This window comes from Podarcis vaucheri (assembly GCF_965113315.1).
Source record: "Podarcis vaucheri genome assembly, chromosome: 12".
NCBI classification, from domain to species: Eukaryota; Metazoa; Chordata; class Lepidosauria; order Squamata; family Lacertidae; genus Podarcis; species Podarcis vaucheri.
In genome coordinates, this window is record NC_138750.1 from 63,691,885 (window position 1) to 63,719,175 (window position 27,291).

General features: G+C 50.6%; 1 protein-coding gene across 2 annotated transcripts in view; it reads right to left on the reverse strand.

The window, feature by feature from the left end:
* LOC309514929 (uncharacterized protein) overlaps positions 1-10,898 on the reverse strand; it is a 123,274-nt gene extending 112,376 nt beyond the window's left edge. The window contains exons 1-3 of one of the 2 annotated variants that reach the window (XM_082192431.1): positions 10,521-10,898; positions 3,976-6,882; positions 1,662-3,938 (exon numbers count right to left, since the gene is read on the reverse strand). In XM_082192431.1, coding sequence (XP_082048557.1) covers positions 5,160-6,863 — 1,704 coding nt within the window. In that variant the 5' untranslated portion in view covers positions 6,864-6,882; positions 10,521-10,898 and the 3' untranslated portion in view covers positions 1,662-3,938; positions 3,976-5,159. Of the gene's footprint in view, positions 1-1,661; positions 6,883-10,520 lie in introns of both variants that reach the window. The other variant, XM_082192430.1, reaches the window with a different exon arrangement.
* Between the last annotated feature and the right edge of the window lie 16,393 nt (positions 10,899-27,291).

The following is a 27,291-nucleotide window of genomic DNA, read 5'->3' on the forward strand; positions in this document are numbered from 1 at the left end:
CTTTTGTTATCACAGTAATCTTTAAGATATTCTTTGATTACTTTCCATTCTTTATTACCATCTTGTATTTCCTCTTACTGCTCTGGTTATTCTTGCTAATAATAATAATAATAATAATAATAATAATTTATTATTTATACCCCGCCCATCTGGCTGGGTTTCCCCAGCCACTCTGGGCGGCTTCCAACAAAACACTAAAATACAGTAACCTATTAAACATTAAAAGCTTCCCTAAAGAGGGCTGCCTTCAGATGTCTTCTAAAAGTTTGGTAGTTATTTTTCTCTTTGACATCTGGTGGGAGGGTGTTCCACAGGGCGGGTGCCGCTACCAAGAAGGCCCTCTGCCTGGTTCCCTGTAACTTAGCTTCTCGCAGTGAGAGAACCACCAGAAGGCCCTTGGAGCTGGACCTCAGTGTCCGGGCAGAACGATGGAGGTAGAGATGCTCCTTCAGGTATCCTGGGCCGAGACCGTTTAGGGCTTTAAAGGTCAGCACCAACACTTTGAATTGTGCTCAGAAACATACTGAGAGCCAATGTACGTCCTTCAGGACTGGTGTTATGTGGTCTCGGCAGCCGCTCCCAGTCACCAGTCTAGCTGCTGCACTGTGGATTAGTTGTAGTTTCCGGGTCTCCTTCAAAGCTAGCCCCACATAGAGCGCATTGCAGTAGTCCAAGCGAGAGATAACCAGAGCATGCACCACTCTGGCGAGACAGTCTGCGGGCAGGGAGGGTCTCATCCTGCGTACCAGATGGAGCTGATAAACAGCTGCCCTGGACACAGAATTGACCTGCGCTTCCATGGACAGCTGTGAGTCCAAAATGACTCCCAGGCTGCACACCTGGTCCTTCAGAGGCACAGTTACCCCATTCAGGACCAGGGAATCCCCCACACCCACCTGCCTCCTGTCCCCCCAAAACAGTACTTCTGTCTTTTCAGGATTCAACCTCAATCTGTTAGCCGCCATCCATCCTCCAACCACCTCCAGACACTCACACACGAACTTCACCGCCTTCACTGCTTCCGATTTGAAAGAGAGGTAGAGCTGGGTATCATCCGCTTACTGATGAACACCTAGACCAAACCCCCTGATGATCTCTCCCAGCGGCTGCATGTAAATGTTGGAAAGCATGGGGGAGAGGACAGAACCCTGAGGCACCCCACAAGTGAGAGCCCAGGGGTCTGAACACTCATCCCCCACCACCACTTTCTGAACACGGCCCTGAACTGTAAGTATGCTGGCAATTTCGTTTGCCATTTGAGTTTTGAGGGGATGGTTTCGCTTTTCCAACTTTTCGCAATTAGAATCCTGGCAGCAGTTGTGGCATACATAAATAATGGTCTATTTGACTTCTTGATTTCCGTTGTCATGATTCCTAACAAAAAAGTCTCCGGGCTCTTGGAACGCGTGAATACTGGAAAACTGTCCTCCTCCTTTGTGTGTCCTCCTTCATTCAAAATAAAGGAATCTTTATATAAAACATGGGGCTCAGGCCAGCAGCCAGTGGCAGAGCAGTCAAGCTACCTCCCACGCTGCGGACAAAAAGCCGAAAAGGCTGCAACGTGCCCAACCGAGCACGCCAAAAATGCGGCCTAGCCTGGCGGAGGGGCCAAATCTCCCCCGCCCCCCATCCAGGCAAAGCAAAGAAGGCCGGCTACTTACCTCAATCCATCCGCCTGGACACGCTCCTGATCTTGGAAGGAAGAACAGCAAAAGAGGCTTGAGCAACGGAGTCATCCTCTTTCCTTTTGGCCTTCGGACCACCCCCGGCCGGCCGTCCCTTGTCCTCCCTGGCCAAGGGCAGGTCAAAGGCCGGATCAAGCAGGTAGGTGGCACCCACCCAGGCGAGCCCCGCTCGGTGCTGCAAACCCCGCCCACCTGTGGGAAAGGGAGGGTGGATATTCTGGGATATGGTGCAAAAGTTTTAAAAGTTAATGTCGCCCCATGCTCAGAGTTCATACTGTTGCGCAACAATAAAGACTCTAAGTCTACTGACTGCTGTTTTGCTCCAAATTACTTGGCTGGGATTTCCTTCTTTTACTGACCACATGGACCAGTGGGGAACTTGTACCCCACCGAGCTGGGCTGCTGAGTAGTCTCTCAACCCAGAGTTTTCTTTCACAGAGGCCATGTAAAGTTCCTTTCCCCATTTGTCAGGAGCCTGATCTCCATTTGGGGTTCCTCCTTCCGCACCCCAAGGTTCCTCCAAGGCCTTGGGAAAGGAAACTGATGCAGGCTCTGGTTGCTGCCCAGAGCCCTGCAGGGGATTCAGGCTGGGGGGGGGCTGTCTCTTCCTCTGGCCATTGCAGCCCCCAGGAAGCCTTGTAAGAAAGCCAGGAGACCCTCAGCAGACAACAGCCAAGCTTGTTTCTTCTCCAAAATGGCTTCCTCTTCTGAAGCCGCTTGCCTGGCCTCTTCCAATGGAGAGGCCTCCTCTGTTGGGCAAACATGGCGAGGAAAGAGGCCGCCCTGCGGAGACAAAGCCATCATGGCAGGAAGGCGGCTGTGGATACCCCGTGAGTGCTGGCACCCAAAGGTGCCACCCTCCTTCAGCCAGGAGGAGAAACCCCAAGAGCGTGGGACCCATGTGGCCCATAGGGGAGCCATGGCATCTCTGGGAGCGGCTGGGACCTCCAGAAATGAATAATATGATGGATTGAGGAAATGGAAATGGAAATGTATGGGGGGTGGGTGGGAAGGCAATGGTCTTGACTTACGTACATCTGTATTGTCAAGTACAGTACTGCAATATGTGAAAACTAATAATTAAAAAAAAGGAGCTGAGCTGGATTCCTAAAGAGGACAGGAAGCGGAGATTTCGCTGCACTTCAACCCCTGCATGCGCGCAGACACGCGCACGTGGGAATTCACGCCAGTCCCGTGTACACCCGCCACCCTCGCGCGAGTCAGCGGCCATATCTCCGTTTCTCAGCGGCTCCCACCCAGTTTCATGTTTTTCTAAAACCCCAGAAGAGGCTGGTGGTGCTGCTTGGGCTGCGCTTGGCCCGGGATGCGAGTTGCAAGCCGGTCTGGTCCTCCTCAGCCCCCCCCCCAGTTCTGCCTGAGAGACTCAGCAGGGGGAGGGGGCTGTTGCTGCTGCACCCCCAGAATTATTCTTGGGGGGGGGAGGCCAGGAAGATGCTCTGGGGGCAGAGCCCCCCCGCCTCCAGGGGGCGCACAGAGCAAAGAGACGCCTGGCCGGAGAGAGAGAGAGAGGGACAAATGGGAAGAATCCAGACCCGGGACCCTGTAAGAAATGCCTTGACATTATGACAACACTCGCCACCTAGGAACGGGCTGCTTACAGACGTAGACATGGTTTGGAAAATCATTTGTATTAGTTTTCAGTTACAATATTCCAATAAAAGCCTCTTTATAACAGTGCCAAATTATAATACCATTAATAATATGAATCATTCAAAAGCCAAATTGTACAATTTAGGTGCGCCCCCCTTACGAGCTAGAATTAACAGTTTGATGATTTACTTTATTTCTGCTTTGCAAAATCTTATAGATTTCCACCACCCTCCAGTCAGAAAAACAAACCCTTATACCCCAACTGTAATTTTAACGACTTCCTTCTCATTAACACATTCAGTGATTTATAGTCCTGCAGGTGAAGCATTTAAACTCTTTGTTCTTTTTGGTATTCTGTCCATGATGTTTCTTCCTGTCCTTGTAATATATTGTCTATCTTTTGTCAGTTGCTGTTCTCCATCATTCCTTGGGCAGAGCTAGTGTCCCATTGTTGTTTCAGAAGTTCTCCATTGCTCTGTCCGGAGCTTCAGTGTTTTGCAACATTAGCAGCAGCTGCAAAAATCATAGTGTCCCTAAAAAATATCCTGTTTTCGCCATTTTTCTCTCAGCCCGGGGAGTAGAGCAAGCTGTCGAACTTAAAATAACTCAGTAATGAACCTTTTTTGGTAAGCTCACAGCTTCCTCTTATCCCTCCATTCAGCCAAAGATAAAGGGTTACACTTCCAATTAAATTAAATTCAGTTTAGTCCGAGGATGATAAAGACTAGGGAAGAGTCCGCTCTTAAGTTTCCATCATAAACCTTTTGTAGAATAGAGCTACTCTCCCTTTCCCCCCTTTTTATTTTTACTTTACACACCCCAATCCATTTGATGTTATATTCCATCTCTGCAATCCATTTTTCACCGCCATAGACATTGTTAAGATAAACATGACAACATCTGAAATGAGTTTATGGCTAGTAACATCTACATGTGTATTAGGATAACGACCCTGTATCAATTTATATAAGAATGTTTGAAAGTATATTGCATTGCATTTTTGTATATTGTTATTTTTTCTTACACATCTTTGTTATCCCCCCTTCCCCACTTTTTTCTCTGTATCACTTAATTTTTTTATAGCTGAAATTCTTTCAATAAAATATTAACATTGCGGAGAGAGAGAGAGAGAGAGCATGCGTGCGCACCACCCATCTAGCTCAGCATCCTGTTCTCCCGAAGGTTTAGCCCCCTGGCAGGACTCGAACGCAAGACCAGTGCTCTCCCCTCCTGCAGCTTCCAGCACCTGCTATTCAGAAGAACTGCTGCCTCCAGCTGTGGGGGCAGAGCATAATTATGACATGCAAAACTAATATTGTTTAATTATTATGCAATTCTACTTTTACTTGTCCCTCCCTCCCCCCCAAAAAAACAACTTCCACTGATTCCAACTAGTTAAAAGCTTTTCCAGATATATAGTAAATTATCCTAAATATTAAGAAAGCATGAGCTGTTTAACCATTAGGGCTGTGCAGAGTCACCCTGATCTCCCCTGGATCAGTCAGGCCAGGGGTCAAGCACCCAGATCAGTTCAGGGACAGAGCTAATGTTTAAGTAGGGGGTGGTTTAACCCCTAATTAAATGTGCAATCTGGAGAGGGAAGGAGGAGATTCTGCATCTCTTCTCCGCCTACAGAGAGGAAGAGTAGCAGTAGGGAGACAGCGCTTGGATGGAGGTAAGAAACACTTTATTTTTCCAAGTCTGCCCTGTGACGTTTTAGAACAATATATCTGATATCGTTCTAATAACTTTGAACAGGTCAGTGTAGATCCAGCCTCAGAGTCCCTGCACTTAGCGAAAAGGATATGGGGGGGGCGCTTATACAGAGATCTAAGGCTGAACAGGCGCTGTTGTGTTGCCCCTTCATTTAGGGAGAATATTCATCGCCCTTCTCTTCCAATATCTGGCTAGCAAGCGGAATTTGCTCTTGTCCCCCCGTTCGCTCATCATCTCTTCCTCCTCTGGCAGCAGAGCCTCCTTATTTGCAATCTTCTGTATGATCTCTGCTTCTTTCTTCACGTCCTTCAGCAACTGAATCCTTTTCTGATATCCAAGCTTGCGTTCCTCCTCTTCGGACGCAATGAGCATGTCGATGTATTCTGGAGTGGAGAGCGGGTTGGGCTTCAGGGCAATTTCCTGCAGGCGCCGCAGGCTTTGAGACGCTCTCTCAATGTTTCCGAACAAATTTTCTCTTACCTCGATGTACTCCTGGCTGAGGTGCCAAATCAGCTCCTCCGCTGTCATAACCCCATGGCAGGCGTACTCGTACTTTTTCTTCAGCTCCGCATATGTCTTCTTCTCTTTCCTTATTTCGTCCTTAAATTGGTAATCCTGGTTGCAGTGGTCACTGGCTGAGCACTTGCCAGGACAAACGTTGCATTTTCCTGAGAAGAAACTGATAGCGGAGCAAAAGCGGTTCAGCAGGTCCCAGGTATGCCAGCAAGGATAGTGGCAGGTGACCTCACAGTTCTTGCAGTTGGTTGCATATTGATTAGCTCCAGAGAGATCTTGCTTCACTTTGACGGTGACTGGGAACTCATACTCAAAATCTCTGTTGGCCGCCATGTCAGCTTTGTGCTGGTCAAGGGCTTGTTCCGTTTGCTTCAGTTCTTCCAGTTTGACCAGCCCGGTTTTGATCTGGGGCAGCAGGCCCTGCACAACTGTCTCCAACTCTTTCCGCTCCCTGAGAACTTCCTTCGTCAAAGACAAACTCCTTGCGTTCAGTTTGCTTAGTGAGTCAAAGTAGGTCTTCATGCTGATCATACCCATTTTCCAAAACATTTCGTCAAAGTTAGGGCTCTCCCCGTCCCCCACGACATTGTTGGCAAACAGGGCGGAATTGTTGAATTTGAAATGCACGGGGTTCCCCTTGCCATCTTTGGCGCATGGAACGTTGGCCGTCTTAATGGCCTCAAGGACCAAGGGAGTCTGTGAATCTGCAAAGGTGATCAGGAACTGGATGTTCTCCTTGATATCTTTCCCAAAGATGGAGAGCACGGAATCAAAGATGTATTTCTCGGCTGCTGTTAAGCGGTTTGTGGAGGCCTTGACCACAAAGCAGACACAATCGATGTGGTCAATGCCTCCTGGGATGGAGAAAAACTCCCGGATCTTCTCCACTAACTTTTTGTCCTGCTCTATTCCTCTCGTGTCTCCGAATCCTGGAGTGTCAACAAAAGTGAGGGAGCAAGGGATCTTGAGACCCTCTTGATAGTTCACCACATAAGCCGTCACTTCGTATGTCTGACTTTCTGCTTGGTTTCTGCCTGTCATTTCATGAATAAGTTTGAACCGGAATTCATCTCCCCATTGCACGCCCAGGATGTAATTGATCATCCCATTGATGAGAGTGGTTTTCCCTGATCCAGACGCTCCCATCATCATGATCACTTTGTTGGCGATCTGCAAGTTCTCTTTGCCTAGATGGTACTTTGGAGACGTTTCAGATGCCTTTTTCAATTTTAATGCATAAACAGAAGGTTCACCCCTTTCTACAAGGATACTTTCTTTGAGATATTTCTGAGGTGGTTTGATTTTACTTCTTTCCTGTGTTCTGGAAGACTCCATCTTCTTTTTAACAAACTTGCTGTCACAATTAAAAGATAAACACATGCGTTAGAAAAATAAATGTACTCTTCTTCCTATCATTATGATTTTATTGCTTTCGACACACGTCTCAGGAAAAAGTACGAAATGTAATAAAACGGAAGGGGGGGCATGTCTTCTTCACCTTCTTCTTCGCTACAGTATATCCATTTATTTCCAATTGTCAATGTCAAAAGGGACTAAAATCTATAAAATTCATAGAAAATCAACGTGCCAATTTGCTCAATTTCTCTAGGACTCCATGACACCTCCCCTGTCCTCCATAATCCCTCAAGCAAGGTGTCAAGACCCTAATCCTGTCAAATCACTCTGCCAAGCCTTTCCTCCAGGCAATGCCAGGTGGCAGACTAGGCATACATAGAATCATAGAATCCTAGAGTTGGAAGAGACCACAAGGGCCATCGAGTCCAACCCCCTGCCAAGCAGGAAACACCATCAGAGCACTCCTGACATATGGTTGTCAAGCCTCTGCTTAAAGACCTCCAAAGCAGGAGACTCCACCACACTCCTTGGCAGCAAATTCCACTGTCCAACAGCTCTTACTGTCAGGAAGTTCTTCCTAATGTTTAGGTGGAATCTTCTTTCTTGTAGTTTGGAACCATTGCTCCGTGTCCGCTTCTCTGGAGCAGCAGAAAACAACCTTTCTCCCTCCTCTATGTGACATCCTTTCATATATTTGAACATGGCTATCATATAATAATAATAATAATAATAATAATAATTATTATTATTATTATTATTATTATTATTATTATTTATTATTTATACCCCGCCCATCTGGCTGGCCTCCCCAGCCACTCTGGGCGGCTTCCATAGAAACCAAAAATACAGTAAAATATCACACGTTAAAAACTTCCCTGAACAGGGCTGCCTTAAGATGTCTTCTGAATGTCAGGTAGTTGCTTATCGCTTTGACATCTGCTGGAAGGGCGTTCCACAGGGCGGGCGCCACTACCGAGAAGGCCCTCTGCCTGGTTCCCTGTAGCTTTGCTTCTCGCAATGAGGGAACCGCCAGAAGGCCCTCGGCGCTGGACCTCAGCGTCCGGGCAGAATGATGGGGGTGGAGACGCTCCTTCAGGTATACTGGACCGAGGCCATTTAGGGCTTTAAAGGTCAGAACCAACACTTTGAATTGTGCTCGGAAACGTACTGGGAGCCAATGCAGGTATTTCAAGACCAGTGTTATGTTGTCTCTGCGGCCGCTCCCAGTCACCAGTCTAGCTGCCGCATTCTGGATTAGTTGTAGTTTCCGAGTCACCTTCAAAGGTAGCCCCACGTAGAGTGCATTGCAGTAGTCCAAGCGGGAGATAACCAGAGCATGCACCACTCTGGCGAGACAGTCCGCAGGCAGATAGGGTCTCAGCCTACGTACCAGATGGAGCTGGTAAACAGCTGCCCTGGACACAGATTTGACCTGTGCCTCCATGGACAGCTGTGAGTCCAAAATGACTCTCAGGCTGCGCAGCTGGTCCTTCAGGGGCACAGTTACCCCATTCAGGACCAGGGAATCCTCCACACTTGCCCACCTCCTGTCCCCCAAAAACAGTACTTCTGTCTTGTCAGGATTCAACCTCAATCTGTTAGCCGCCATCCATCCTCCAACCGCCTCCAGACACTCACGCAGGACCTTCACCGCCTTCACTGGTTCTGATTTAAAAGAGAGGTAACCCCTTAACCTCCCCTTCTCTAGGCTAAACATGCCCAGCTCCCTTAGCCGTTCCTCATAAGGCATCGTTTCCAGGCCTTTGACCATTTTGGTTGCCCTCCTCTGGACACGTTCCAGTTTGTCAGTGTCCTTCTTGAATTGTGGTGCCCAGAACTGGACACAGTACTCCAGGTGAGGTCTGACCAGAGCAGAATACAGTGGCACTATTACTTCCCTTGATCTAGATGCTATACTCCTATTGATGCAGCCCAGAATTGCATTGGCTTTTTTAGCTGCCGCATCACACTGTTGGCTCATGTCAAGTTTGTGGTCAACCAAGACTCCTAGATCCTTTTCACATGTAATGCTCTCAAGCCAGGTGTCACCCATCTTGTATTTGTGCCTCTCATTTTTTTTGCCCAAGTGCAATACTTTACATTTCTCCCTGTTAAAATTCATCTTGTTTGTTTTTGCCCAGTTCTCTAATCTGTCAAGGTCGTTTTGAACATGGACCATTGTCTTCTCAGGATGTGCTTATCTGCACATATCTCTAGCTCTGCATATTCCCCCCTCCCTCCTCCATATGTTAATCCTGTGTAACCCAACCTCTTCTTAATGTATTCATGATGTAACTGGGATGTATTTTGCACTGTATTCTAGGATATGGAGGGAAATTTCAAAAGTTCATGTCACCCCTTTCTCGCTGTTCAATCTCGCCTTGAACCTGTTGAGCAATAAACTTGGATCTTCTGCAGTTTGCTCCTGTCTCCGGCTGAGCTAATTTTCCTCCGCAGGGACCCGCGGACTTAGTCCGACGAGCTGGGTGGCAGAGCAGCCTCGCACCCAGATTTTACCATAACACTCCCCCACAACAAACACTCTGTGAGGTGAGTGAGGCTGAGAGACTTCAGAGAAGTGTGACTGGCCGAAGGTCACCCAGCAGCTGCATGTGGAGGAGCGGAGACACGAACCCGGTTCACCAGATTACAAGTCTACCACTCTTAACCACTACACCACACTGGTGCCCTCCCAGGTGCGGGATAACTGCTCAGGTGCACGGAGCAGTGAATGCGCCGTGCAGCCGGGGGCGAAGCAAGCTGCTCACAGGGGTGGAATGAGCCACTGATGGTGGACATTTAGTGCGCTGCCCACCTGTGATTCCTAAGCCTCCCCCAGCTTGCAAAACGAAGGGGAAAGGGGGGAATGCCACCGGCAAAGCAGCACAGCTCCCCCTGACAGCGAAGACACCCGGAGCGATCCACCCCCATCGCACCCCCTTCCTCTGCCCTTGAATAGACCGTGTTGGCTGCAGTCTCTTATCCTCCTGTCTGTCTCTGCTTGTTTCTTAACTGAGTCACATGTCCACACGGGTTTTCACTTGCTTCTGGGATTTGGGACTCTTGGGCTTATTTTCAAAGTTTTTGGAGGGACTTCAGTGGCAACTAACAGAGAGAGAGAGAGAGAGCCCTCTCTGTGCTGGTCTTGCAGTAAAAATTGCAGTTTTCGTGGTTGCATTTTGTTTTTCCTTTTAATTTATATTTAACTAACATTTCCACGTTAATCTTTCTGTAAAGCTGGTAGAAACTACTGTATTGGAGGCTTCAAAAGCAATAATGAGAGGTCAAATAATTCAAAAGGCATCATTAAAATAAGCAAAGGGAGAAGGCAACTTATGGTCCAAACTGAGCAGCTGTGGGGGTTGCTCTACAAAAACATTATAGAAAATTAGAGGGATTAAGAAAACAATATGGTCTCATAAACTGTGCTCAAACAGAAAAAAAACTGAGGTTTGTAAGACAGTGTTTCTTTGGAAAAGGAAACAAACCTGGCAAATTGTTACCAGATTTTCTAACAAAGAGCAATATATAAAAAAGCAGCACAGCCATCTTCTCCACTCCTCCACTGTCTCTTGAGACAGACGGATGCCAACATCCCGTTCCCACGCAATCACCCTGCAGCAGCTCCAATCTCACCTTTTCTCTCTTTTCCAGATTTCCAGGGTCCTGGTGAAATCTGAGAGGAGAAATCACACTCTCCTCTGCTCTTTCTGGTTCCTGGCTCCTGCTGTTAGCTTCTCCTGGCCCACTTAAATACCCTTCCCACTGCACACCCCACCCAGTTCCTCCAGAGTCCTCATTGCCCTGGTTATTATGGGTGGCTGTCTGCAGAATCATGCCTCCCGCCCAGAGGCGGAGCTAGCTGCTCTGGCACCCAGGGGCGGGGCCATGGGGGCAGGGCAAGCGTCCCAGGGGGCAAGATGCCCGTGGGGGCTGAGCAAGCCACCCATGGGGGGTGGAGCGAGCCACCCATGGCAAGGCTGCTTCCTGGGCGGCAGTGGGGAGGGAGATGCACCGCTTGGCCAGCAGCCTTCCTCCCTTCCCTCTTCCTTTTGACAGCTTGGAGGAGGCTTTCCTTCCCAAGGAAGGAGCCCAGGAGTGGGGGGCAATGGCACGCCACCCACCCACAACTCCCAAACCTCCCCTGAGCTGTCAAAATGATGGGGGAACAGGGGGAGGCTGCCGGTAAGGCAGCACAGCTCTGCTTCTTCCCCCAATGGATTGGGGTAGACTTGGGAGTCGTGGGCAGGCGGGCGGCGAGCCGAATGTCACCCCCCTCAGTGATGACACCCGGGGCGAACCACCCCCACCGCCCCTTTCTCTGCCCCTGATCCCACCTCCCCTGTCATGGAATCACAGAACTGAAGAGTTGAAAGGTACCCAGCTCCTGCAATGTCATGCAGGAATCTCAGCTAAGCAATCCAGCCTCAGTTTAATAACCTCCAATGAAGGTGAGACCAGCTCTTATCTCCAGGAAGTTCTCCCTCATGTCTCGTAAGAATCACCTTTCTTGTAATTTGAAACCATTGGCTTGGGTGCAGCAAAAAACGAACTTTTTCCGGAAAGAGCAATCTGAAGTTTACAGCATGTTATTCCCTGAGGGACAATTATCTAAAATGATTTACAGGTGTTATCTGACTCCAAGTAGGCTTGCTAAGATGTATAAGACTGAATCAGATAAGTGCTGGAGATGCAATGAGGTTGAGGGGACGTTCTTTCATATGTAGTGGACCTGTACAAGGGTAAAAGAGTATTGGGAAATAATTTATAATGAATTTAAAAAAATGTTTAAAAGCGCTTTTCCAAAAAAGCCAGTGTCCTTTTTGTTGGGGATAATTCAGACGGAAATTCCCATGTGTCAAAAAAGGTTATTTCTGTATGTCCCTACTGCGGCCCATGTTTTGTTAGCCCCAAAATGGAAAACGAGTGAGGTCCCAACCAAAGAAGAATGGCAACTTAAGGTGATTGAATATGCGCAGCTTGCAGACCTAACATATAGAATAAGAGAACAAGAAGAACATATAGTGGCACCTCTACTTACAGACGCGATCCATTCCAGGGTGCCGTTTGTACCCCGAAAAGTCCGTAAGTAGAGCACTGCACATGCGCGTGGCACAATATAGCACTCCTGCACATGTGCGAAGTGCACAGATTGCTCCTGCGCATTTGTGAAGTGGCGAACTTCCAGGTTTGCCGCATTCGTAACCAGAAAAAACACAACATGAAGCAAACGCAGTCTTCTTTAAAGAAGACTGGGAGGTATGGGGGGGGGGAATTGTGTACACCTGAAAACGTTGGCAGCATTAGGATAAATTCAACAATGTAAATAAGTTTTGATGGATGTTGTCAGGGCTGCCACCCAGTCCCAGCTCACATAGGACCAAGTCCGCCAGCGTTCACTTTATAAGAGTCTTTATTAAGTTACAGGTTTCATTTCCGAACTGCAGCGTGCAGCTCTACACCTTCTGCCCTAGGTCGGCGAAGACCCGTCTGAGTCCCCGCCTCTTGCACACCAGCTTAATACCCTAGCCTTGCTCCACCTCCTTCGCCTCTCCCTACGTCTCTGGGTCCTTCTGCCCCCCTGGGCCTCCTCCCTTCTACTCTCCTCTGACGCTGACCCCCCTGATCCTTCTGCCTCCTTGCGGCGGGCTTTAGGACCTGGCTCACTCTCCGGGCTGCTTACTGCTCCAGCTTCCGCTGCATTTGAACTTGGCGCGCGCGCCCAACTCTCTACTTTCCTCTTAACCGTTGCCTCGCTCTCTGAGGAGGGCGTGACCACCCCTGACTCGTGCCCTCCCTCCTGCTGACAGCCTCCGGAACCCGATGCCTGGCTACCTTCCTCCCTGCTGCTCTCAGTCTTGAGCGTGGGTCCCGACTTCCAGCTGCTGCCGCTCTCAGTTATGAGCGTGGGTCCCGACTTCCAGCTGCTGCTCTCTGAATCTCCTCTGTTCCCTTCCTCCTGGGGTGTCCCCCCGGATCCCCCCCTTGCTCTGCTCACTGGGGCTCCCTTTTGGGAGTCCTCTGACTCACTGCTTAGGCTTGGAGATCTCGGGTCGTCATCATCACTCATTTTCCCTTCGGATTCCTCCCCCTCGCTCTCTGCTTCCTCCCTTCTCTGCGTCTCTGCTCCTGAACCCCTGACATCCATCCCCCCCTCGAAGCCCCCCTTTCCCCCCTCCCCGCTTTCAGGTGTGGGTGCTGGGTGCTCCATCATCACGGGAGGGAATGCCGGATACAGTTCGCTCCCCGTGGTTGGCCGCCAACTGAAGACCTCCGAGTCTTCCTCCTCGCGGTCGCCGACGTTGACCTGTTCCGCTTCCATCTCTGTACCGCCGTGCTCGAACCCAAGGTCCTCCCCGAACACGTCCATGTCAGTCTCTGCGTCGGTCGCTCGACCTGGCATCTCCAGCCACTTCCGGCGCCATTGCTCCTCCGGTCGATCGTCCCACCAATACGAGGTGTCTGACGCCGAACCCGCCGGCGATCCTTCTGGGGAACGGGTGCTCAGTGCGGGTTCCCCGTCCGAGTCGAATCCATGGAACGTGCTGGAAGAAAGTGTGGGCGTGAACAGCCAGTCGTCGAAGAAGCTCGCTGGCATGGGTCTGTGTGGGAAAAGGGCATGAAACTCGTCCTTGAGCAGGGGTTCCTCCAAAGCGTAGTCTGGCACCCAGCTATTGGCGCTGGCCCGGGTGCCCTCTCTGGCTAGGAGGTATTCGACTCCCTCTTCCCCCCATCTGGAGTCCAAAATCTCCGTGACCTCGTTGATGGGGTCTTGCTGCGTCACCCCTCGCGTCTCCGTCCGCTCCCGGAACGGACTCGGTGCCGTCCCTGGCTCCTGGAATCTGTGAGGTGCCTTGTAGGGAGTGAGCACCGACCTGTGGAACACCGGATGCATTCTGGAACCCTCCGGCAGCGCCAGTCGGAAGGCTACCGGGTTGATCTGTGCTTCGACTTGGTACGGACCAATTTGCTTGTGCCCCAACTTCTTCTTGGCTAGTGACCTGGTCGGCACTGCGTGGGCTGCCAACCAGACCCAGTCTCCCACTTGGATCTCTTCGCCAACCCGCCTGTGCTTGTCAGCTTGCACCTTGTAGGCGTGCTTAGCTAGCTCCAGCTGCCGTCTGAGTTGATCGTGTACCGCCTGCAACTCTGACGCGAACGCGTCCGCCGTCTGTGGTTCTCCGTCCCCCACTCTCTCCCGTCCCGGGAAGGTTCTGGGATTCCTCCCATTGTTGGCGAAGAACGGCGTCACCCCTGTGGACACGTGCTTCGTGTTGTTGTAAGCGAACTCGGCGAGCGGCAGGTAATCCACCCAGGTCGCAGGTTGTTGATTGGCATAGCATCTCAGGTACTGCTGCATGATGGCATTGACCCTCTCTGCTTGCCCGTTGGTCTGCGGGTGTCTTGCTGATGCCAGATCGACCTTGACATTTAGAAAACTCATCAGCTTCTGCCAGAAATTCGAGACGAACTGGCGCCCGCGGTCGGACAGGATAGACCGCGGCAGACCATGCACTTTGAACACGTGATCTATGAACAGTTTGGCGGTTTGTTCCGCCGTGGCCACCTTCGCACACGGAATGAAATGTGCCATCTTGGTGAACAAGTCCACCACCACTAGTACAGCTGTCTTGCCTCTCGAGCTGGGTAGATCCGTAACAAAGTCCAGGGCCACTCTCTCCCACGGTTCAAACGGCGTTTGCAGCGGTTCCAGCAGTCCCGCCGGTGGTTTGTGCACCGGTTTGGCCCTCTGGCAGGTGTCGCACCTCGCAACGTAGTCCGCGACTTCCCCTCTCAGTCTGGGCCACCAAAAGTCCCTTGCGACTAATTCCACCGTTTTTTCCGTGCCAAAGTGCCCGGCCGTGGGTGCGTCGTGCAGCTGCTGCAGTACCCTGGCGCGAAGTTCGTCTCCCGGCACGTAGATGGCCCCTTTACGTAAGAGCAAGCCGTCTCGTATCTGAACTCGTCGCCCTTCGCCGTGCCCTTGTGCACCTCTGCCATCTTCGCCTGCGCGAAGGAGTCGTCCTGCAACGCCCGCCGCACCGCATCCAGGTCTACTGTGGCTGAAGCGCACGCCCACGCTGTTGGCGCGAAGATGTGCATGGCTGCCGCTGGCGTCGCCTCTTCGAGGTATTGCGGTTTGCGGGACAGTGCATCCGCCATGACGTTGGTGTCGCCTGGGACGTACTCTATTCGGAAATTGAAGTCAGCAAAGAACTCCGCCCAACGTATCTGCCTCTGGTTCAGGAACTGAGCCGTGCGCCAGTGCTCCAGATTCTTGTGATCCGTGCAGACCTGCACCGTGTGCTTGGCGCCGATCAGGAAGTGCCTCCACGCCTTGAAAGCTGCATGAATGGCCAGCAACTCCCTGTCCCAGATGGTGTAGTTCTGCTCCGACTTGCTGAGCTTTCTGGAGTAGAACGCTCCCGGCCTCCAGACCCCCTGTGGGTCCCTTTGCAGCAGGACAGCTCCCACTGCTCTATCGGACGCGTCTGTCTCTACCCGCATCGGCCTGCTGGGGTCGATATGCAGCAGTTGCTCTTCCGACGCGAAGAGACGCTTGAGTGCCTGAAAGGACTGCTCCGCCTGCTCCGTCCAGATGAATTTCTTTTTCTTGGAGCTTAGCGTGTCCGTAATGGCCGCCGTCTGCATCGCGAACCCCTTGATAAACTTGCGATAGAAGTTGGCGAAGCCGACAAACCGCTGGACCTCCTTCCGGTTGCGCGGGCTCTTCCAATCCAACACCGCACGAACCTTGGCGCTGTCCATGGCTAGCCCCTTGTCCTACAACTTGTAACCCAAGAAATCCACCTCCGTCGTGTCGAACTGGCACTTCTCCAGTTTGGCGTACAGTCTATGCTGCTGCAGCCTCTCCAGCACCTCCCGAACATCTTGGTCATGGGCTTGCTGCGATTCGGAGAATATCAGGATGTCATCCAGAAAACAGACGCACTTCTTGTAAAGGAGTCCCGCCAACACATGATGCATGAAAGCTTGGAAACAGTGAGAACCGTTTTGCAATCCAAACGGCATCACTCTGTATTCGTAGGTGCCCAGAGGCGTGAACATGGCTGTCTTCCACTCATCGCCCTCCCTCATGCGGATGAGATTGTACGCACCTCGCAGGTCCAACTTGGTGAACACGCGTCCCTTGCGCACCGTCGCTAGTAGGTCGTCAATCCTGGGCATGGGGAAATCAGAAGGCTTGGTCATCTTGTTTAAGAGGCGAAAATCCACCACCAGTCTTTTTTGGGGCGTGTCTTTCTTCTTCACGAAGAAAACAGGACTGCCCCCTACTGCCCTGGACTCCCGGATGAAACCGCGCTGCAAATTGTGATCTATGAACTGTTTGAGTTCCTGTAATTCGTCCTCAGACATGGAATACAGCTTCCCTTTCGGCAGCGTCGCCCCTGGTAGGAGGTCAATCTTGCAGTCATATTGCCTGTGCGGTGGTAGCTTGTCAGCCTCTTTCTCGCAGAAGACCTCCAGAAAGTCTGCGTATTTGTGGGGGACTGCTTGCAACGTTCCCAACTGCAGTTGTGATTCCTCCTCCTCTCCCTCCTGTCTGGGCAGGATGCAGTGTTCTGCGCAATAAGAGGAGCCGAAGATCAGCTGTCTCTGGTACCAAGCCAGTGTCGGACTGTGCCTGTCCAGCCAACTCATGCCCAACACAATGGGCGTGTCCGACAGTCGGGTGACATTAAAACTGATGACTTCCCTGTGGTTGCCAAGGCGCATCACCATCGGTGGCGTTTGCTTCACCACCTGCCCCCCTAGCAACTCTCTGCCATCCACTGTGACGACTTGCAGGGGCAGAGTGGCAGGCAGTAGCTGTATAGCGTGCTGCTCCACAAAATCCTGCGCTATAAAGTCTGCGTTGCTTCCAGAATCCACAGAAAGCGGCACTTCGATAGTGACGCCATCGGGTAGCTGGAGAGATGCTGTGAGCTGCACTACTGGTTTGGGTGGGAGGGGGTCCGTGGGTTGCAAGATCGCTGGGGACTGCTTCACTGATGCGTCTGGCTGGGCCCCAGTGCCTCTGTCTCCAGCCAGACATCGTCGTTTCCCTGCTGTGGTTCTCCTTGCTGCGTTGCTGCAGTCACCATTGCTGAGGCTGCAGTGTGCTTGTGGAACCTCCGGGGACACTCTTTCGCCAAATGGCCTGGATCCTCGCAGATGTAACACTTCCTGTTCCCTCTAGGAGGCTTCGCTTTCACTGCTGTCGGTGCTTGGGCTCTGGCTGCTGACTGAGCCCTTGCACCTCCAACCTCCATCGGTTCCCCTCCCCCTCCAGGCGGAGGTGTGGATTGCGCACGCGCTGCTTCTCTTGGAACGAAAGAGAAACTTCTCGCTGCTTCGCGCCCTCCACGTCCTTCATCTCTGCACCATGGACGTTCTTCCAGCCTCACCCCCACAGTCAGCGCCCTTTGGACCACCTCCTGCGTGCTTCGGGGCCTCTCCCCCCTTGCAATTTCATCCTTGACCGCAGAGCTTAGACCCTCCCAGAACAGGTCTCTGACAGGGGGCGAATCCCGGTCCCACTCTAAGGCACTGACCAGCGCAAAAAAGCGGGCGTGGTACTGCCGGACGCTTGCCCTCCCTTGTTTTAGTCCATGAATCTCCCGTCGGGCAAGATCCACATCAATAGTAGACAAAAAACACGCATCCATCGCTTTGATAAAGGCATCTGCATTCTGAAGCGCCGGATCTTTATCCCTCCACAAATTGCGTAGCCACGCTTTAGCATCCCCATGCAAATGGGATAGTATGAACCCCACTTTCTCTTCCTCATCTCTAAAGTCTTTTGCCAGCAGTTGCAGTGCGCACATTACGTCTGCTCGAAAATTGGGGTACTGTTGTAAATTCCCATCGAAGTGAGCCACAAGCCCTCCTGCTCTCCGTGCCAACCCAACCCCCTCCGGTCTGGGTCCTGGCTGCCCGTGTTTAACCCATGCTTCAAACCTGGCGTGGAGATCTCTGTAGGCGGCTGCCGCATCCTCCTCCCTCTTCTTGGATGCCAGTACCTCCGCGTTCAATTGGGTAACTGCCTGTTGCAGCGCTGCAACTGTCTCTGCTTCCGTCATCTCTGCTAACCGTCGTGAGCTTGCTCCCAAACACCGATCCCCTCCTCCAGCTGCCTCTCTCTCCGCTGCGAGATATCAGGTGTCCGAAGCTTTTGAGAGACGGGTCTTACTGTCAGGGCTGCCACCCAGTCCCAGCTCACATAGGACCAAGTCCGCCAGCGTTCACTTTATAAGAGTCTTTATTAAGTTACAGGTTTCATTTCCGAACTGCAGCGTGCAGCTCTACACCTTCTGCCCTAGGTCGGCGAAGACCCGTCTGAGTCCCCGCCTCTTGCACACCAGCTTAATACCCTAGCCTTGCTCCACCTCCTTCGCCTCTCCCTACGTCTCTGGGTCCTTCTGCCCCCCTGGGCCTCCTCCCTTCTACTCTCCTCTGACGCTGACCCCCCTGATCCTTCTGCCTCCTTGCGGCGGGCTTTAGGACCTGGCTCACTCTCCGGGCTGCTTACTGCTCCAGCTTCCGCTGCATTTGAACTTGGCGCGCGCGCCCAACTCTCTACTTTCCTCTTAACCGTTGCCTCGCTCTCTGAGGAGGGCGTGACCACCCCTGACTCGTGCCCTCCCTCCTGCTGACAGCCTCCGGAACCCGATGCCTGGCTACCTTCCTCCCTGCTGCTCTCAGTCTTGAGCGTGGGTCCCGACTTCCAGCTGCTGCCGCTCTCAGTTATGAGCGTGGGTCCCGACTTCCAGCTGCTGCTCTCTGAATCTCCTCTGTTCCCTTCCTCCTGGGGTGTCCCCCCGGATCCCCCCCTTGCTCTGCTCACTGGGGCTCCCTTTTGGGAGTCCTCTGACTCACTGCTTAGGCTTGGAGATCTCGGGTCGTCATCATCACTCATTTTCCCTTCGGATTCCTCCCCCTCGCTCTCTGCTTCCTCCCTTCTCTGCGTCTCTGCTCCTGAACCCCTGACAGATGTAATAATGGAATACTGAATGGTTTAATTTATATAAGATATGTGGGGATTTATGTTATGCAAAATGAACCATGGGAAGAGAAGAAGGGAAGTCATCAGCATTTTAAGGTTGTTTAAATGAATATTCTAAATTGTAAAACAGAAGATTTAATAAAAATTATAAACAAAAAACAAAAAACCCCGCCAAGCTTCTATTCCCTCCTCTCGTCTAAGTGGCAGCGCTCCAGCTAGTCAAACATGACTGTCCCATCACCTCTGAGTCTTCTCTTTTTCAGGTGAAACATACCCACTCGTTCCTTTTCATCTTCCAAATGCATTCCCCTCCATGAATGCAGCCAGGGGTTGGGGTGAGGCAGCTGCCCCCCCAAAAAAAAAATCAAGTAAAAGAATGAAAATATTTAACAAAAAGTATAAATTGTAGAAAGATTTGGGCAGGTTGTTCTGAGCACTTGGGGTAAAAATAAAAGAAAAAGCAATTTAAAACAACTGTTGTTGAGACATTTCATTCTGAATCTGCTGCTAGACAGAGCCAGACAGAGGATAATGACAGGTGGGTTTCCGCCCCCCCCCCAGCACAAATACTAGCTGCACTTCTGGCCTGGGTGAAACGAAAAGCCTTATTTTTGTGTGCACACAGGCTATGAGTCACTGAAAAGTCCCTGTGTCAGGGATGAGAAAGGGACAACACAAATTCACAAGTTTTTTAAAACAACTTACCATATGTCTAAGCACCCTGACTGGCTCTGGGGTGGGGGGCAAACAGCCAAATATGGAGGGAGGTGTCTTTCCTCCAAACCTTTTGCTCTTCCAAAAGTGTGTGCGTGTCCACACTCCCAAACACTTATCGGTGTTTACCTCCAACCACTTGTCACCACTCCCTTTCAGAACCCGCTTCCTTGGTCACCTTCCAGGAAACACACCTATTTCGAGAAGCTCTTCAAATAAAAAGTTGGATGGCAGTGCGTGGGCTTGTTTGTTTTTTATATAGCTGGTTGAGTGTGGAGAGTTTAACTGGAGCGACGTGGCTCATTTTCCTACAGAGCAGGTTGAAACCTGAATTTCAGATGGGAGCAGGGAGACCACAGAGTGAAAACAGAGCAGATGTTAAATGAGGTGGGGGAGAGCACAGCCACAGGTACAAGACTGATATTGGGGCTGGAGCACCCCCTCTTAGTTCAAAGTGCTGGTGCTGATCTTTAAAGCCCTAAACGGCCTCGGCCCAGTATATCTGAAGGAGCGTCTCCACCCCCATCGTTCTGCCCAGACACTGAGGTCCAGCGCCGAGGGCCTTCTGGCAGTTCCATCCCTGCAAGAAGCAAAGCTACAGAGAACCAGGCAGAGGGCCTTCTCGGTGGTGGCACCTGCCCTGTGGAACGCCCTCCCATCAGATGTCAAGGAGATGAGTAACTATATAACCTTTAGAAGACGCCTGAAGGCAGCCCTGTTTAGGGAAGGTTTTAGTGTTTGAAGTTCTGTTGTGCTTTTAATTCTGTTTGGAGCCACCAGAGTGGCTGGGGAAACTCAGTCAGATGGGCAGGGTATAAATAAATTAGTAGTAGTAGTAATCTTATCACGTCTGTTCTGCCCCCCTAACAAAATCCTGCCCCCCCAAAAAAATTGGCTATGCCCATGATGGTAGAGGGTTAGACCAGATTACCCTCATGGCCCCTTTCAACTCTACCCATTCTCTGTTTACTGCTTCTTAAGAAGCATATTAGAAGACTACCAGAATGAGAGGGGCAGGGAAACAGAAGAGCTGAAATGGGTAGCAGGACTTTATTTTATTCTTCTTTTTCTACCATTAATAATCCACCTTTCCTCCACAGAGCTCAAGACACCGTGTGTGGTTATTATTATTATATTTATTATTTATATACCGCCCTAAACCTGGAGGTCTCACAGAATAAAATCAAAATATAAAACCACAAGATACATAATCAAACTATAAACAACACCAGACCCAGACAACCCTATTTTCCAGGGACGGTCCTGGACTTACAGAACCCATCCCAGTTTCTGATTCCTGGAATGTCCCGCTTTTCCTTAGGACGTCCCTATTTTCTTTGGAGAAACGTTGGAGGGTCTGGAGTTATGTGACCCCGGAACCAAGGAGACAGGAAACTATACAACATTAGAAGACATCTGAAGGCAGCCCAGTATTCTTTTAATGTCCATTGTCTTATTATGTTTTTATATATGTTGTGGCTGGATGGACAGGAAGAAGAGGAGGAGGAGATCCCTAATTTCATCGTAGGAATATTGGAGAATATGCAACCCTGCAAGGTAGATTAGGCTGAGAGAGAGTGACGGGAATGGGTGATAAAGATGGACTGTGCTGAAATGGCGAAAATGACTGGGAAGATCAGAGATCAAGAAGATAATAAATTTAATAAAGAACAGGGAAAATTTATAAGTTACTTAAAAAAATATTGTCAACAATTAAAAACATTGGCAGGATTCTGGAAAACACACAAACACTTGCAATGTAGCCAGAACTGTGGTGAGAACTGAGTACAGTGGTACCTCGAGCGTATTGAGAAAATATGGAGAACGTTGTAAGATGCAGTTGGAAAAGAATAACGTATTGATGTTTCGCAACTTTAACCTGTTGCAGGATCTTAGCCAGACCCAGTGGAATATAGCAGAGCATACGCAGACTTCCAGAAGCAATCAGTTGCAGGCAGGAAGGATGAAGCAGGAACAAGACGCAGCTACCAGTAACTTGATTACTTAGGGGTGTTTATTATTTGCAGCAGACTCTACAAGTTACTAATAGGGGACGTGGGTGGCGCTGTGGGTTAAACCACAGAGCCTAGGACTTGCCGATCAGAAGGTCAACGGTTCAAATCCCCACGACTGGGTGAGCTCCCGTTGCTCGGTCCCTGCTCCTGCCAACCTAGCAGTTCGAAAGCACGTCAAAGTGCAAGTAGATAAATAGGTACCGCTCCAGCGGGAAGGTAAACGGCGTTTGTGTGTGCTGCTCTGGTTCACCAGAAGCGGCTTAGTCCTGCTATCCACATGACCCGGAAGCTGTCTACGGACAGTAAAGCAGGATGAGCGCTGCAACCCCAGAGTCGTCCGCGACTGGGCCTAATGGTCAGGGGTCCCATTACCTTTACCTTTTACAAGTTACTCTATACAAGATACAGATACTGATCTTAACTCTCTTAACAAACTCCAAACGACTCTCAGAACACCACTGACCAACAACCTCACGAACAAGGAAGGTCATGAGCCATCATGCCTATGTGGAGACCTCGACCAATAGCAGAGGCCCCATATCTCTAGGCAGAATAACTCCCTCTGCTCAGTCTTCTTGGCCTTCGGCCAACTTCTTAATTGCTTTTGTGGGAAGCTGCATCAAACAGCACGTAGGCAAAAAATCCCAGCATAACGATGGAAACCAGGGCAGGGTGGAGGAAAGTCCAGGGATTCAGAGAATCCTATGTATACATGATTATGATTTATTTGTGATAAGAGAAAATTGAATAAAAATTGTTTTTAAAGAAAAGTCACCACGTGAACTTTGTGGTGGCGGGGGGGGGGGTGGTACATGCCATAAGACCCTCCCTCCCTATCCACCCCCCCCAACCTCAGAGCACCCACTGCTTTCTTAGCTGGCACAGGGGAAGGGGATCGGGGTCTTTCCCCTTTCAGAGCCAAGAAGCACTGCACATCCCTGTGACCAGGGATAGGCAACCTAAGGGCCGTGGGCCAGATGTGGCCCAATTGCCTTCTCAATCCGGCCCACGGACAGTCCGGAAACCAGTGTGTTTTTACATGAGTAGAATGTGTCCTTTTATTTAACATGCATCTCTGGGTTATTTGTGGGGCAGAGGAATTCGTTCATCCCCCCCCCCAAATATGCCGGTCCCCCACATGGTCTGACGGATGGTGGACGGGCCCACAGCTGAAAAAGGTCGCTGACCCCCGCCTGTGACTTTAATTTTAAGGCGCTTCTGGGTTCTCATCCCTGCTTATAAGAGCGGAGGGCGACGAAGTCTGCCAAATCCTTTATCTTCTAGATCAGGGGTGTCAAACTCAAATTCATTGGGGGCCGCATCAGCAGTTTGGTCACCCTCAAAGGGCCGGTTGTATCTGTAGGACTTACAGTACAGGAGAGAAGGGTTCAGGCAGCCGTTGGATCTGTCACATCACAGGATGGCATGCGCTCAATATAAAAACAAGTGGAGGTTTCCTGAATGCATGTAAAGTGGAGGTTTCCTGTGTAGAACGGCCGGCGCCGCTAGAGGGCAGACAGTCTCTGGCTTGTAGGCTGCCTCGCATGCACTGAAGAGACGGCTTTCTTGTGTCAAAAAAAAAAAAAGCGAGAATAAAAGGTGAAGGCTGGCGGCTGGCTACACGGGCCACATGACGAGGTCTGGCGGGCCGGATTCGGCCCGCAGGCCTTGTGTTTGACACCCGTGTTCTAGATTGTCTGCTGGACTCAGCCACGGCTGCTACTGTTCCCGGACAGCCTTGAACACGTTTTAATTGTTTCCTGCACTCACTTCAAAGAAGCACGAGAAGAACTTCGCCGCGGAAGGTGAAAGTGAAAGTGAAAGTGCCGCGCAGCGGGGGAGGCGCGTCTCCGTTGCCCGGACGGAGCATTGCAAAATCTTTCCCTTGCAGCCTGTCTGAGTGACGCGTCTCTCCCTCTCCGCGTCCGGGGCTTCCACAAATCCCCGGGGACGGGGGACGGGGGGACCTCCCTGGTGGCCTCCTCTTGCTCCCAAATGCCGCGGACTTTGCAGAAACCCGTGATTCCTTTTCAATCCCTTAACGTGGAACCGTTCCCTGAGCGCGGCGGCGGCTTAATATAATGGATCCTTGGAAACTTTTTGTGAAACAAAATAAAATTTACCGGGTTTTTATATATATAGGGGGAAATCATTTTTTGTAGTTGCAGTTTGCTGTTTTGCTGCTTGGGGTTGTCGGTTTCTTCTCTCATTGAATCCTGTCAATGCTTATCATTTAATTTCAAATTGCTTTTATATGTTGAGTGTGCCTCTCACATTTTTATGCAGACTTTTGTGAAAGCCAAAAGGCATGTTTTCAGGGAATAGAATATGTGAGGTATAAATGAATGAATGAATGAATGAATGACTGAATGAATGGCTGGGGTGGTGGTGGGGGATGTTTTTAGCTGTGGCCCATGAATGAGGTGGGTCACTAGCAGCTGCTCACATTCCTGATGTGCATTTTCACAGGAGACAAACAGATTTCAGGGGCATAAATTGGGTGGCAAATGTAAGGGAAGGCTTTGAGTCCCTGGGATTTAAATGGCACCGACCTCCCATCTCATAACAGAGAAAGGCAGATTCAGATAGGTAGCCGTGTTGGTCTGACGCAGTTGAAGTACATTAAAACAAACAAACAAAAATTGTCCAGTAGCACCTTAGAGACCAACTAAGTTTGATGTGGGTATAAGCTTTCGTGTGCATGCACACTTCTTCAGCTGCCAGGGAAAGGCAGGTGCAGGCAGAAGCAGCAGGCAGGAGGCAGGTGGCGCTGTGGTCTAAACCACTGAGCCTCTTGGGCTTGCTGATCAGAAGGTCAGCGGTTCGAATCCCCGCAACTGAGTGAGCTCCCGTTGCTCTGTCCCAGCTCCTGCCAATCTAGCAGTTTGAAAGCATGCCAGTGCAAGTAGATAAATAGGTACTGCTGTGGCGGGAAGGTAAATGGCATTTCCGGGCTCTCTGATTTCCGTCACAGTGTTCTGTTGTGGCAGAAGCGGTTTAGTCCTGCTGGCCACATGAACCAGAAAGCTGTCTGCGGACAACGTCGGCTTCCTTGGCCTGAAAAGCAAGATGAGCGCCGCAACCCAATAGTTGCCTTTGACTGGACTTAACCATCCAGGGGTCGTTTACCCACCTTTACCTTATATCCAAACCCTTGGATCCCTCCTGTTGCTAAGGGCTGAGGGGAAGAGAGAGGGAACCTGCAATACTCTCAGAGACTGCATGCTGAGCAAGCCCGGCCCAGCAAGCAAGGCGGAGAGCTTAAACGCTCCTTTTGTACCCATAACCCAGGTGGAGCTGGCACAGAAAGAGCTTTTAAGCTCCCTGCCTTGCTTGCCGGGCAAGGCCCACTCTGCACTCCAGCTCTGGGGGGCTAAGGATGCTCACACCAGATCCTGTGGGTGTCAGAGTTAGGTCCCTGAGGGCTTTTGGGATCTAGGGACACTGGTGACCCTGGGAGCTGTCCTCCTTAGAGGTTTTCTGCATGGAGAAAGACTTTGGGTTTCAGCTTCAGACTTCAGAAGGTGAATTGCAATAAAAATCTTTCCTCTCCCTGTTTCTCTAGCCCCCTTTTCCTGCTTCCCAGCAAGATGGCTTAGCTGGAAGAGAAATTATTATTTTCTCCAACACACACACAGACACACCCCTGACCAGAAAACCCTAACCAGATGTAGGGTGGGATGTATTTACACTGGTGAAATCTCTCCCTTTCTGGGAAATGCTCTGGCCGAGTAGAAACCTTCCTTATAACTGGCCTTGACCGGCTGTGAACTTGAGCTTCCTGTGCCTTCGCCTCTTCCGCTTTCACTTCACTTGGCAGAGCCCAGTTTGAACCCCCTGCACTCTCCCCATTAGATCCAGCCAAATCTCGAAGCTGCCAAAAGGGAGAAGAGCAGGGTCCAGCTTACCAGTGGTGTAGCGTGGGGGGTGCAGGGGGGGCCGGCCGCACCGGGCGCAACATCTGGGGGTTAGGGTTAGGGGGCGCAAATCCACGGGTAAGGGGGCGCAAATCCACGGGTTAGGGGGCGCAAATTACTTGCCTTGCCCCGGGTGCTGACAGCCCACGCTACGCCACTGCAGCTTACAAGACAAGGCTGCTAACATTTGCTCCTATTCCTTTCCCTTTTTGCAGTAATTTAGATAAATGTGTTTTTTAAACGTGAGAAAACGTACACATGATGCCAGCGTCCGCCAGGGCTGGTGAACCACAGCACAGGGCAGCAACTCTAGCCCTGCAGCAGCAGGACCCAGTCTGGCCTGGCCTCAGGCTGTCCCCCTCACTGGCCCATGCCTCCCATCCCGAGGGCTTTTTGCCTTGCCGGAATATGTACTTGGACTGTGATAACGTTGCAGTCCTCTATCAGGGTGACCAAGTCTGTTTCAGTAGCACCAGACAAAAGGATAGCCCAGGGTCATCCAAGAATATCTGAACAGCCCCAACCCACTCATGTGCTTTCCCTCACAGAGATGACTACACAAGAGCCTGAGAGTTGGAGCTGTCTTTGCATCTGAGGAGGGCTTCCTTCAGAGGAGTCTCCTTACCCCACATTCAAGGAGACCAGGACCACACCTGATGGGGCATTAGGTGCCTCCAGCACCCAACTGTTCATCTCACCACAGAGATGCCTGTGATATTCTACCAGGGAAGGTCATCCCAACCACCTTGCAGCTCGTCAACCTCCTTCTTAAATTGTGGTGCCCAGAACTGGACACAGTATTCCAGGTGAGGTCTGACCAAGGCAGAAGAGAGTGGAACTATTACTTCCCTTCATCTGGACTCTAGACTTCTGTTGATGCAGCCTAGGATTGCATTACGTTTTTTGTTGTTTTTACTGCTGCATCTCACTGTGGAGTCATGTTAAACTTGTGGTCCACTAAGACCCCTGGATCCTTTTCACATGTACTGCTAGTAAGCCCCATCCTATATTTGTCCATCTGGTTTTTCCTGCCTAAGTGCATAACTTCACATTTGTCCCTATTGCTACGAGCGCAGCAACAGCCTGCCGTGGAAGAACTCGCAGGGCGTGGGGGCACTGAGGGGGCAGTTCTGGCACCTTTTTTCTAGAGAGAAAGCGCTGCATTTACTGTTGCGGTGTACTAGGTTATGAAGCCCTCAAGCCCTCCTTGTCTGTCCCAGGATCCTTTGAAGACCATGAAATCCCCGAAGACTCCTGGCAAACCCTGCTCTCAGAGCGAGTTGGCCTTCTTGTCAGGATAGGATCACTTCTTCCCTGAAATTCCTCTCTGCCTCTTGACCTTCACTGTTCCCTTTTGGGCTCCTGCTCAAAATATGCTTGTCAGGCAAGCATTTCTGGACACATAAATGTTGATGTGTTTTAATCTTGTACTGTTAATATTAATGTTGCAGTCTGCTATCAGAGTGACCAAGTCTGTTTCAGTAGCACCAGACTAGGGAAGGTCATCCTAACCATGAAAAATTGTTCCCATAGCAATTTCCACGAAGCACAACTCTCTCTTTCAGGCCCTTGCTCCCTGTTAGAAAGGAAGGAGTTAGCTAATTCCCTGTTTAGGGAAGCTTTTAATGTTTGATGCATTACTGTATTTTAATATTGTGTTGGAAGCCGCCCAGAGTGTCTGGGGAAGCCCAACCAGATGGGCAGGGTATAAATAATTTATTATTATTATTATTATTATTATTATTATTATTATT